We start from the raw sequence: 11,927 nt of genomic DNA on the forward strand, positions 1-11,927 counted from the left end.
TTAAGCAGACACGGGTTTTCGAGATAGCCAGAGGGCGGGCTGGGACCTGAGGGCAAGGAGGTTCCCGCTTGCAGCTTCTGAGAATAGGTGACCTGCGTCGGCAGCAACCCAGGCTCCCACCCGTCGTGCCTAACGGCTTGTCTCTGTCCCAGGCCTTTTGCAGAATCAAAGCGTCAAACTTCCTATTTTATTTAGGGATTTGCCCTAAATGGCCACCAGCTCGGACGAGATAAGAGGAGAGCATCGGAAGCGCGGCTTTTAGCTTTCAGCTCCCTGCTCAAAGTTCAGAGCAGCGAGACTTCACAGAGCCGCCGGTGTTCCAAGAAAAGCTGCCCGGGCCTGGAAGGCGCCCTTCGGACGCCGGAACCTTTGGTTCCAGGCCGTGGACCGCGCCGGCAGCGTTTGGGGCCTTCCGGGGAGAGGAGAGAGCGCGCGGCGATGGCGGCGGCGCCGGCGCTGAAGCACTGGCGCACTACGCTGGAGCGGGTGGAGAAATTCGTGTCGCCGCTCTACTTTACCGACTGTAATCTCCGCGGCAGGTGTGGCCCCCTCGCCCATGGCGCCGGCCGGCCGCATCCACGCGTCTCTAGCCTTCCCTTCCGGGGGGAAACCCAAGCTTCGGCCACCTGGGCCGAGGGACAAAGTGCCCGCCGCGGGAAGGGCTGGGGTCCAGGAGGAGGGGGTGGGGGGAGACTGAGCTGTGAGGCAGCCCTCCCGGCGGTGGATCGAGGGAATGCGAGTCCCCACCCGCCGGCTGGCCCACGGGCGCGTGCCCACCTGCCCCTCCCGCCCAGGCTCTTCGGAGACAGCTGCCCAGTGGCCGAGCTCTCCAGCTTCTTGACGCCCGAAAGGCTTCCCTACCAGGAGGCAGTCCAGCAGGATTTCCACCCCGCGCAGGTCGGCGACAGCTTCGGACCCACGTGGGTAACGCTCTAGTGGGAGGGCGTGGCCAACAGGGCCCCGCTCCCGGCTTACTCGCCTCCCCTAAGGGCCACACCTCCATTGTCGGCCCTCTGCCCTAGACAGTCACTTGGGGCAGAGCAGCACCCTCTGCTGGGAGCAGATCCCTGATCCCTCAAGACTTCATGGGAGAATTTTCATTTCCCCCCTTCTCCCAGTCCCTGGACATCCCTTAGGCAGGACACTCTAGGACAAATCACAGACCCCTGATTCTCTGCCTCTTTCCCTCACCTTGCTGTACACCCTGTTGTCCTTTCTTGTGGATCAAAGCTGAATACCTTGTGATGCAGATACTTGGTGAAAGTCTCAAGCCCCTGCTGACCCTTAGTCCAAGGAAGTATGTTGAAAGGAAAGGGCTTCGATCCCTAGGCCCATCTTAGTGGTTCTGTTGCAGATGGTGGACCTGTTGGTTCCGGGTGGAGCTGACCATCCCAGAGGCATGGGTGGGTCAGGAAGTTCACCTTCGCTGGGAAAGTGATGGAGAAGGCCTGGTGTGGCGTGATGGGGAACCTGTCCAGGTGAGGAGCCCTGCCCTAGGTCAGGTATGGCCACATTTCAGCCCTGGTCTCTGGAGAAGCCACAGCTGAGTGGCTAAGCCTGCAGGGTGGTATCAGGATTTCAGGACTGGACAAGTTGTTGCTTGGGCCCCTGTGTAATTGTTCCTTCTCATGTTTGAAAGGATTGCTGAGGGTCTCAACATAATTAATACTAAACCAACCCTGCCACTGACTGGTCACCCTCCCATTCTGGGATGAAAATAGTTATTAATCAAATACAATAATATATACAGCAGATCCATTTATTAACCCTTTACTAGGTGCCAGACTAGTGACTTTGCAGACTATATCGCTTTTTATTTTTAGTTTTAAATAAACTGGTTTTTATCATATGTAATATATGCTTATGGCAGTCGGGGAGGGGGACTTTGAAACAGTTCTGGATAGTATAAAGTTTAAAAAGTCCTCTTGACCTGAAATAATGGATATCTCCCTGCTACCTCACCCCCAGTTCCCCAGATATAACCACTATTAAGTACCTTGTTTATGCATCCAACCTTAATAGGTTTAACCTTTATAATCCTATGTGGTAGGTCTTTATGGCCATTTACAGACTAAGAAACTGAGATATATAGAGGTTACACACTTGCTCAGGTTCACACAGCTTCCATTTCAGTTTGACTAACCCTCAGTCTCAGGTCAGGACTGTTGTTCTTCCTGTACAGAAAGATGGCAGACCCCTCCCTCCCTCCCTCCCTCCCTTCACTGGCTCAGCGGATGTCTCCTGAGTGCCCTCTCTGGCAGGTCCCTGTGCTAAGCACTGGGGATATAGTGGAGAATGAGGTAAACCTGTCCCTGACTTCATAGAGTTTCCCTTCAGATGCTTATTCAGGGGTACAGAGGCCACCAGAAGCCACCAAGGACCTGATACCTCCCCAAGACTCCACAAGACCAGTGGCTTTTCTGCTGGCAAATAGGTGCCATTTGGTGGTCATGGCACCGACTGCCATGGGGGTTGGGGCACCTGCTACCAGAGGTCCCTGATTTGTCAATCCTTGTCTGGGAGAGAGGAGCCAGTGCTAGGGACCCGGTAGAGGGGCCTGGCCTCCCTCAGCTTACACTTCATCTGAGCTGTTCACAAGCCTCAGGTCCTGTCTCTTTCACTGCACTCCCCACCAGGGTTTGACCAAAGAGGGGGAGAAGACCAGCTATGTCCTGACTGACAAGCTGGGGGAAGAAGACCCCCGGAGGTGAGTGAGTCCCTGTGCTGTGGTTGACCAGTGCTGTAGGGGAGGGAGCACCAGTGGGCAAGGAGGAGCTGAGGCCCAGAACGATCTGAGAAACACACCCACTTTCAGTACAACCATCTTCAACTCTCATAGTTTATTTTTGAAAAGCAGGATTTTTCTGACTATAAAGATAGTGTTTTCGTTCTTGGGTTAAATACAGAAAAGCAACAAGAAGTAAATAACTCCCATTATCCCACCACTTAGTGATGCCCATTATTAACATCTCAACATTCTTCTCAGGAATTCTTTCAAATGTAGTTTTTACTAGTTGAGGTTGTATTTCTTTGATATTTTAACCTGATTTTTAAAAAATCCATATTATAATGTGCATTTTATGACACCATCAAAAACTCTTCTTAGGTATTATATTTATTGAACGTTGTGTATCTGATGTTTCCAGGCACTGGGACTGTGAGGGTGAATGATGTGATTCTTGACAGCAAGGGGGACTCACATACACTTATATAATTGCAAAACTGATGAGGGCTTTGAAAGAAAGACCTTTCAACATAAGAAATCTGTTCTAGACTAAGGAGAGGGATAAGAGGAGAGTCATGGAAGGCTTCCCGAAGGAAGTCATGTTTGCTCTCTGAAGACTGAGTAGAACAGCACCACAGCCCACCATGCTCTCCAAACAGTGGCCTGCCCATGTTGGCTGATGGACCTTTGTTCTGAAAGACCGGACCTGGGAGATCCAAACATGTTTTTAATGGGCAAAGAGGGTTCTGAGACCAAGGCAGTGCTTTGTAAAGACAGCTTTGGAAATAAAAGTCTAAACAACAGCATAATTCACATGGTTCCAAACCTGGCTACTTATTCTCCCCAACCAAGGCAGAACACTCATCAGCAGAGTCTGGTGTAGTCTGTTGTTTCTACCATGGCCCTCTCTCACACGCACCTGGCATAACTGTGAGATCCTCTGGGTGGTAGATCCTGGGGGTGAATGGGGAGGGGTCTGCTGGATGCCTCTTTGGTCCTCCCTCCCCAAGCCCCAGAGTCCTCTGCCAGTCCCTTGGCCTGAGGCTGCCTCCCCACATTTGTAGCCTGACCCTCTATGTGGAAGTAGCCTGCAATGGGCTCCTGGGGGCCGGGAAGGGACACATGATCGCAGCCCCTGACCCAGAGAAGATGTTCCAGGTGAGCCGGGCTGAGCTGGCCGTGTTCCACCGGGATGTCCACAAGCTCCTGGTGGATCTGGAGCTGCTGCTGGGTATGGCCAAGGTACTCGACACCCCCGCGCCACCTGGTCACCCTCTAGAGCCCTGTTCCAGGCAGGCTGTTTCTTGGGTCAGATAGTTGGGGCTCTGGGAATCCAGAATAGGGAGGGTGTTTCATGCCTGCCTGAGTGTTGAGAGGATTTCCCTGTGTAAAGGGGAGGAAGGAGACAGTGCTGAGCAGGGGGACCAGCAGGAGCACAGGGTTGGAGGTAGGGAGCAACTCTGCTGAGAACCCGTGGGAGATCAGCTGGGGTCTAATTTTGGAGACTGCTTGCTTGAGATGGGGATTAAGGGACAGAACCCTGCTGCAGGGCCTCGGGGAGGACAACCAGCGCAGCTACATGGCCCTGTACACAGCCAACCAGATGGTGAACGTATGTGACCCCGCCCAGCCGGAGACCTTCCCAGTGGCCCAGGCCCTGGCCTCCAAGTTCTTTGACCAACGTGGGGGTGAAAGCCAGCATACCATCCATGCCCTGGGGCACTGCCACATTGACACAGGTAGGGCAGCAGCTGGCTGGGCTGGTTCAGGGAGGCAGGAGTGGCCTCGAAGACCTGGCTGTGCCCTGGAAGCACTGTGTGATCCACATCAAGTTCTTGCCCCTCTTGGACCTCAGTTTTCCCTGGGGAAAGGGGAATGGACTGTAGGCTCTGCTAGATGTGGCTTCATTTACTCTTTTAACAAAATCTGATGCCCCGTGTGGCCCCATGCTAGATATTGGTTGGGGTAGGATTATAGAGACTGATGATCACAAAATAGGCAGACACAGTTGCTGCCATGATGGAGGGAAGGATGGGGGGCTGGGGAGCCCAGAAGAGGCATTTAACCCAGCTGGGTCTGGGGGATTCAAGAAGGGTTTCTCGGAGGAGATGACCTTTGAACAGAGTGAGGATGAGTAAGAATTTGACAAGTGCCCAAGTCCTCAGATAGGAGTGATGTGGAAGTAGTTGAGATGGGGACTGAAGCCCAGGGGGAGGTTTCCTGGGGAGGATCAGGAGGTCAGTTTTGAACCTGATAAGTCTGCAGTGTCTGTGAGGCTTATGGGAAATTACATTTTGTAAAAACTCCCCAAGGTATTGATTCTGATGCAGCTAAAGTTTCTGACCCACAGAACAAGGGCTTTCTCTGCTGTGCCAAAGCATGGGATGTAGAGTTCTGGGCTGGTAAAGAAGGAACTGAGGCCTAGAGGTTGCAAGAGGCTGTAGTGCCTCACGCAGGACGGCTGGCCCCGGCAGGTCCGTCTCAGGAAGCTGTGCCCTCTGTTCCAGGCTATCCTTCAATGTGCGTGCAGGGGAAGGGCCAACCCCTGCTACCTCTTATAGGATCCTCTCGGGGGTGTCTAAACCTCAGAGTAAGGCTATTCCAGGGACTGGGGCCTCCATTTCCTGATGTAAAATTGATCCGATAGCCCCAGCCAACCTCCTTTCCCCAGTCTCTACTCCTACCTTGCAAGAGTGATGTAAAGTGACAGCTCAGGAGAGATGCCACAGGACTTTGCAGGGAAAGGGCCTGGGATGGACGGAAGGCTAGGATGACCCTCTGGAGGCCCAGGCTGGGCCTGGTTGGGTGCTGGGGGGCAGGGGTGCGGCTGGAGATCTGTGAGGAACTGGGGACCTTGCTGCTCTCCTATCCTCCACCCTCCTCCCCATCTAGCCTGGCTCTGGCCCTTCAAGGAGACCGTGCGGAAATGTGCCCGGAGCTGGGTGACAGTCGTTCAGCTCATGGAGCGGAATCCTGAGTTCATCTTTGTCTGCTCCCAGGTCAGAGGGACGGCTGTGCGGGTGGTACCTGGAGCCCAACGGGCGCTAGTGTGAGGTTCCGAGGGCTTCTGGGGCCTGAGGGGCAGGGCTCCTCACCCTCAGCCACCCACTGGGCCCCAGGTGCTCAGCCCTGGGTGGGGTTCTTGTCGCCCCTGGCCCAGCTTCCGCCTCATCTGCCCCACAGGCGCAGCAGCTCGCGTGGGTGAAGAGCCACTACCCTAGCCTGCATGCCCGGCTCCAGGAGTTCGCCTGCCATGGGCAATTTGTGCCCGTGGGGGGCACCTGGGTGGAGATGGTAAGTGCAGTCTGCAGCCCCTCAGCCTCAGGCCATACCATCATGGGCTTCTCTCCTCGGCTTTGCTGGTGACTCTCTGCAGGCCCTTCATGCCCCCTCCGCGGCAGCACTTATCAGTCCCTGGAATTCCAGGGCCTGGCACTCCAAGGGGGAGGAGGGTCTCAAGCACAGTGACAGACTGTCTGCATGACCTGGCCCCAGAAACCTCCCCTCTGGCAGACAGACAGGTGGGCCTGAAGTGAGGAGATGGACACTCCCTGGGCACTGGCTATAACCCAGTGTCAGAGCCCTGGCTGCTCCTGTCGGGGTGGTTGGCCTGAGCTCCTGCCCATTCCACCTGGTGCTGACCCCGGCTGCTTCCCTGTTCCCTCACTGCCAGGATGGGAACCTTCCCAGTGGAGAGGCCATGGTGAGGCAGTTCCTGCAGGGACAGAGCTTCTTCCTGCAGGAGTTTGGGAAGATGTGCTCCGAGGTAGGCTGGGAGCGGCTGCGCCTGCAGGCGCGTGGGGCTGCAGCTTGCCCTTGAGTGATGAGGGGCTGAGGCTGTGGCCGCGCTGCCGAGAGCCCCGGTTCCTGTGCCCAGAGGCCCTTTCCCTGCAGTTCTGGCTGCCAGACACATTCGGCTACTCAGCGCAGCTCCCACAGATCATGCGCAGCTGTGGCATCAGGCGCTTCCTCACCCAAAAACTGAGCTGGAACTTGGTGAACTCCTTCCCGGTGAGCAGGCCCCAAGGAACCAGGCTCAGAGTGGGCCTGGGTCCCACCGGGCCCATACATCTCCGTCCAGGCTGATTGAGGGGCCCTGGACAAACCACCCAACCCCGACCCAGAGAAGGCATGCCTCCCCCAGGGTCACACAACAGGAGGGGCAGGTCTAGGAGGCCCGGCTCTGCCTCAGCCCTGACTCTGCCCTCTCTCTTCTACCTGTTTCCCTGCCTGCAGCACCATACCTTTTTCTGGGAGGGGCTGGATGGCTCCCGGGTGCTGGCCCACTTCCCGCCTGGTGACTCATATGGGATGCAGGGCAGTGTGGAGGAGGTGAGAGGGCACCTAGTGGCCAAGGTCGGGGATGGGAGGCAGGCTGGAGAGGGCTGGGTGTCCTGTCCTAAGCTGACCCTGAGCCCGCCTGTGCAGGTGCTGAAGACTGTGGCCAAAAACCGGGACAAGGGGCGTACCAACCATAGTGCCTTCCTCTTTGGCTTTGGGGATGGGGGTGGTGGCCCCACCCAGACCATGGTGGACCGCCTGAAGCGGCTGTGCAATACAGATGGGCTGCCCAGGTCAGGCCTGGGCTCACTCAGCCCTACCCTCCGCCCTTGCCCTTAGTCCTTCCTTCTGCTCAAACATGGGGCCCGACACCTCCCCTAAACCTTGTCCCCCTCCAATCCCGGACCATGGACTCCTCTCAGCTTCTACCCTGGTGGTAGGGTGGGGGGAAACCTAAAGGTGGGACGGGGCTTAAACCTACTAGAGAGAAAACTCTCCTGGGGTGTCCAGAACTGGCTTTGTGTGGACAGGGAGCTTTCTGGGGGTGGCTCCTTTCTGTCGGGACTGGATCTCTTGTCACCCTTGCATGGAAGAAGGGTGAATCACACGGCCAGGCTGGGAGACCCAGGCTTGCAGTCTCCCTCAGGGTGCAGCTCTCTTCTCCGGAGCGACTCTTCTCGGCGCTGGAGGGCCACTCGGGGCAGCTGTGCACGTGGGTCGGAGAGCTCTTCCTGGAGCTACATAATGGCACCTACACCACCCATGCCCAGGTCAGGAGCTGGTTGCTGAGCCAAATGGGGAGGGCGTGCCCTTGAGAGGCCCAGAGGGTCAGAGGAGGAAGCAGGGGACAGAGCCCAGCCCAGACCTGGGGGAAGAGGCTTGTGTTCCACGGAGGAGCTGAGAGGAGAGAAGTGCAAGAGCCGGGTGGTCAGCAGCCTGGAGGAGGCAGGACTGAGCATCCCTGAGAGAGGAAGGGCTTGGGCTGAGGGGAGAGGAGGGAGGCATCTGGGGCAGGTAACTCACAAGAGGCCCTGGGAAGCCACCAGGGGTTCTGAGCAAGGGAAGGCTTTGGAAGGTGTCCTGGGATGCTTGAACAGACTCTAGACCAATTCTCCCTACCCTGGGCTCAGATCAAGAAGGGGAACCGGGAGTGTGAGCGGATCCTTCACGACGTGGAGCTGCTCAGCAGCCTGGCCCTGGCCCGCAGTGCCCAGTTCCTCTACCCGGCCGCCCAGCTGCAGGACCTCTGGAGGTCAGCCTGTCTTCTGCCCCCTGCCACCCATTAACCTCACCCCAGACACCTCTGTGGCTGCCCCTCCCTCCCAGCCTTCCGCAGCCCTGCCCTTGGCCCCTGCAGGCTCCTGCTCCTGAACCAGTTCCACGATGTGGTGACTGGAAGCTGCATCCAGCTGGTGGCAGAGGAAGCCATGTGCCACTACGAAGGTGAGGCTGACAACATTTCCGCTGCTCTCCAGCGCCCAGGGCAGAGTGTCTCCTGTGGGCCATTCAGGGGTCACCTAGACCCACTGCCCACCCATGACCAGCCAGTCTCTCCCCAGACATCCGTTCCCGTGGCAACACACTGCTCAGCGCTGCAGCCGCAGCCCTTTGTGCTGGGGAGCCAGGTCCTGAGGGCCTCCTCATTGTCAACACACTGCCCTGGAAGCGCACTGAAGTGTTGGCCCTGCCCAGGCCTGGTGGGGCCCACTGCCTAGGTATGAGCTGGGGAGAAGGGTGGCTACTGTAGCAGGAGGGATCAAGGCCAAATCGAGAGTTGGGGACATTCCCCTGGGGATCTCTGCCCCGGGTTGCCCCAGGCTAGAGAGTACTAGTAATACTCACCCCCCCACCCCTCCCCGAGTATGGTTCCTGGAAGGTGAGGGAGGCTGCGCTGATGCCCAGGCCTCATCCCCAGCTCTGGTGACAGTGCCCGGCATGGGCTACGCTCCTGCTCCCACCCCCATCTCACTGCAGCCCCTGCTGCCCCAGCAGCCTGTGTTTGTAGTGCAGGAGGTGAGTGCTGGCACATCGCGGTGGGCAGGGGCTGGCTGTCCTGGGCTGTCCCTGACAATGTGGGGGTTCTGAGCTCCCCAACCTGGAGCAGGTGGCAAGGCAGGGGTGGGGCTGGGGTTGGGCGGGCTATTGGTGGCGGGAAGCCTCTGCAGACTTAGCCTCAAGGCCCCCTCCCACCAAGACTGACGGTTCTGTGACTCTGGACAATGGCATCATCCGGGTGAGACTGGACCCAACTGGCCGCCTGACGTCTCTGGTGCTGGTGGCCTCTGGCAGGTGCTAACCCCTCGCTGCCCTCTCCCAGTGCCTGGCAGGGGACCCCAGACCTCTCATTCCCTCTGTCCTCTGGCCACAGCTGACCACAGTAGCCCACAGGTGGCTCAGGACTGGGACCCACACACGGAACGGGGCCGGCTGGGTTAGGAGTCTCCTGTCCTCTGGGCCTACTCACCCTACCTCCCACCCCACCCACCTCAAACAGCTGGAGAGACCACGGTCATACAGTTGTAAAGCGCCAGTCTCCGTGTCCTTCCAGGGAGGCCATTGCTGAGGGTGCTGTGGGGAACCAGTTTGTGCTGTTTGATGATGTCCCCCTGTACTGGGACGCGTGGGACGTCATGGACTACCACCTAGAAACACGGTGCGGGGTGGGCAGGACTCGGGGGCGGCGTGGGATACGAGAGTATTGGGCCCCCTCCGCCAGGCCGTCCTGGCTCAGCGCCTCCCTCCCCTGTTCCACAGGAAGCCAGTGCTGGGCCAGGCAGGGACCTTGGCCGTGGGCACTGAGGGTGGCATGCGGGGCAGTGCCTGGTTTCTGCTGCAGATCAGCCCCAACAGTCGGCTCAGCCAAGAGGTTGTGCTGGACGTCGGCTGCCCCTATGTCCGCTTCCACACCGAGGTAGGAGGGGGCAGGGTGGTGGGTATCTTCCCTGGGTGTGGCTGGTGAGGAGGGGTCCCTCCCCTTGCACCCCTGCCTCCACCCCCCACAGGTGCACTGGCACGAGGCCCACAAGTTCCTGAAGGTGGAGTTCCCTGCCCGTGTGCGGAGCCCCCAGGCCACCTTTGAGGTCCAGTTCGGACATCTGCAGCGGCCCACCCACTACAACACCTCTTGGGACTGGGCCCGATTTGAGGTCTGACGTGGGGTGGTGTGGGGCGGGGTGTGGTGGAGGGTTTGGATCCTCCCTGGCTGGGGAGAGACTAGCTGTGTGGTATGGGGTGAGGAGGAGATGATGATCAGTATTTGCTTGTTCCTGACATGTATGCCAGGCATGGTGCTAAATGCTTTCTGTTTAGTCTGATATTCATGCCCATTAGGTGGGGTAAGTACTCTTATCCCCCTTTCCCAGATGAGGAACTGGGGCTTAGACAAGTGTGTGGTGTGCCCAGGGCCTCCTGTAGTGAGAGCTGGCATTCAATCGTGTGGTCCCAGAGAGTCCCTCAGTCTACTGACAGGAGCTCTGGAGCACGAGGAGAAGGCGGGGCTGCCAAAGGGGTCTCTGATCTACCCTCCAGGTGTGGGCCCATCGCTGGATGGATCTGTCAGAGCACGGCTTTGGGCTGGCTCTGCTCAATGACTGCAAGTATGGCGCGTCAGTACGAGGCAGCGTCCTCAGCCTCTCCCTGTGAGTGGGGTGCCTCCCGGGGACTGGTATGGGAGCGCGGTCTTCCCAAGACAGAACTTCAGCGGCTCCAGCCTGGCCCTTACCCACCCTCCCCACCCCAGCTTGCGGGCGCCCAAGTCCCCTGACTCCACGGTTGACATGGGGCGCCACGAGTTCACCTACGCGCTGATGCCGCATGAGGGTGAGTGCTGCGGCCCCGATACCTCTCTGCCCCTCTCAGCCTCGGTTGCCCCAACGGTAAGTGGGGAGCACTCCAGCAGTCCCACGCCCCTACCCTCATTTAACACCACGCGTCCCTTTCCGGTCTGGGCCCAGGGTCCTTCCAGGACGCTGGCGTTATCCCCGCTGCCTACAGCCTCAACTTCCCCCTGCTGGCGCTGCCCGCCCCGGGCCCGGCACCCGCCGCCGCCTGGAGCGCCTTTTCAGTGTCCTCGCCCGCAGTCGTGTTGGAGACCGTCAAGCAGGCAAGGGCCGGTGGGGTGCGGGGAGCGGGCTGGGGTCCCGAGCTGGGCCCGCCCTCGGCCCCGCCCACCACCCACCTCCCTCCTTAGGCGGAGACCAGCCTCCAGGGCCGCAAGCTGGTCCTGAGGCTGTACGAGGCCCACGGCAGCCACGTGGACTGCTGGCTGCACACGTCGCTGCCCGTTCAGGAGGCCGTCCTGTGAGTGGGGGCGCGGGGTGGGAGTGGGAGTCCTGCCCTCGCGGGGCGCTCATGGTCCGTCCTGTTCTCCAGCTGTGACCTCCTGGAGCGCCGTGACCCTGCTGGCCCCCTGCCCCTTCGGGACAGCCGCCTGAAGCTCACCTTTTCTCCCTTCCAAGTGCAGTCCCTGTTGCTCGTGCTGCAGCCTGCACCGCGCTGAGTCCCTGAGCGTGGGGTTTTGTTTGTGGAAGGCTTTGGGGGCTCCTCATTTCTGCCTCCCAAGCCTGAAGCAAGGATCAGTTACCTCTTGAACAATAAATGCTTGCCTCAGGAACCCTGCTGGTAGCCCCTGCTCAGTCCCCTCAGGGCCCAAACTCAGGCATTGAGGGGGTAAGTTTTTACCCCAGGCATCTGGGGACAGGGGCAAGATCTAAGGTTATCTGTGCGCGCCGGGTCTGGATTGCAGGCCCCATGACGGAGACGGGGGATATCGGTGACCATAAGCTGACTGTAAGACCACGATATAAGAAGCTCTTCCGGGACTTCCCTGGCGGTCCAGTGGTTAAGACTCCGAGCTTCCAATGCAGGGGACACGGGTCGGGAAACTAAGATCCCGCATGCCATGTGGTGCGGCCGGGAAAAA

General features: G+C 58.6%; 1 protein-coding gene across 2 annotated transcripts; it reads left to right on the forward strand.

The window, feature by feature from the left end:
• The first annotated feature begins 411 nt into the window (after positions 1–411).
• Positions 412–11,618, forward strand: MAN2C1 (mannosidase alpha class 2C member 1). Of its 2 annotated transcripts, none has more exons than XM_061180037.1 (26): positions 412–539; positions 795–920; positions 1,355–1,478; positions 2,637–2,707; positions 3,790–3,967; positions 4,275–4,464; positions 5,618–5,724; positions 5,909–6,019; positions 6,399–6,491; positions 6,620–6,736; positions 6,962–7,057; positions 7,154–7,299; positions 7,653–7,776; positions 8,137–8,258; positions 8,364–8,449; positions 8,566–8,721; positions 8,909–9,019; positions 9,163–9,295; positions 9,555–9,659; positions 9,761–9,917; positions 10,009–10,152; positions 10,535–10,644; positions 10,746–10,825; positions 10,960–11,108; positions 11,196–11,305; positions 11,378–11,618. In XM_061180037.1, the coding sequence occupies exons 1-26, from the start codon at positions 439–441 to the stop codon at positions 11,502–11,504; spliced, it is 3,174 nt and encodes a 1,057-aa protein (XP_061036020.1). In that variant the 5' UTR covers positions 412–438; the 3' UTR covers positions 11,505–11,618. The 2 variants fall into 2 exon arrangements, with proteins under 2 accessions (XP_061036020.1, XP_061036019.1); XM_061180036.1 differs by having other exon boundaries at positions 8,922–9,019; positions 9,201–9,295.
• Positions 11,619–11,927: the final 309 nt, after the last annotated feature.

This window comes from Eubalaena glacialis, chromosome 2 (assembly GCF_028564815.1).
Source record: "Eubalaena glacialis isolate mEubGla1 chromosome 2, mEubGla1.1.hap2.+ XY, whole genome shotgun sequence".
In the NCBI taxonomy this organism is placed as follows: domain Eukaryota; kingdom Metazoa; phylum Chordata; class Mammalia; order Artiodactyla; family Balaenidae; genus Eubalaena; species Eubalaena glacialis.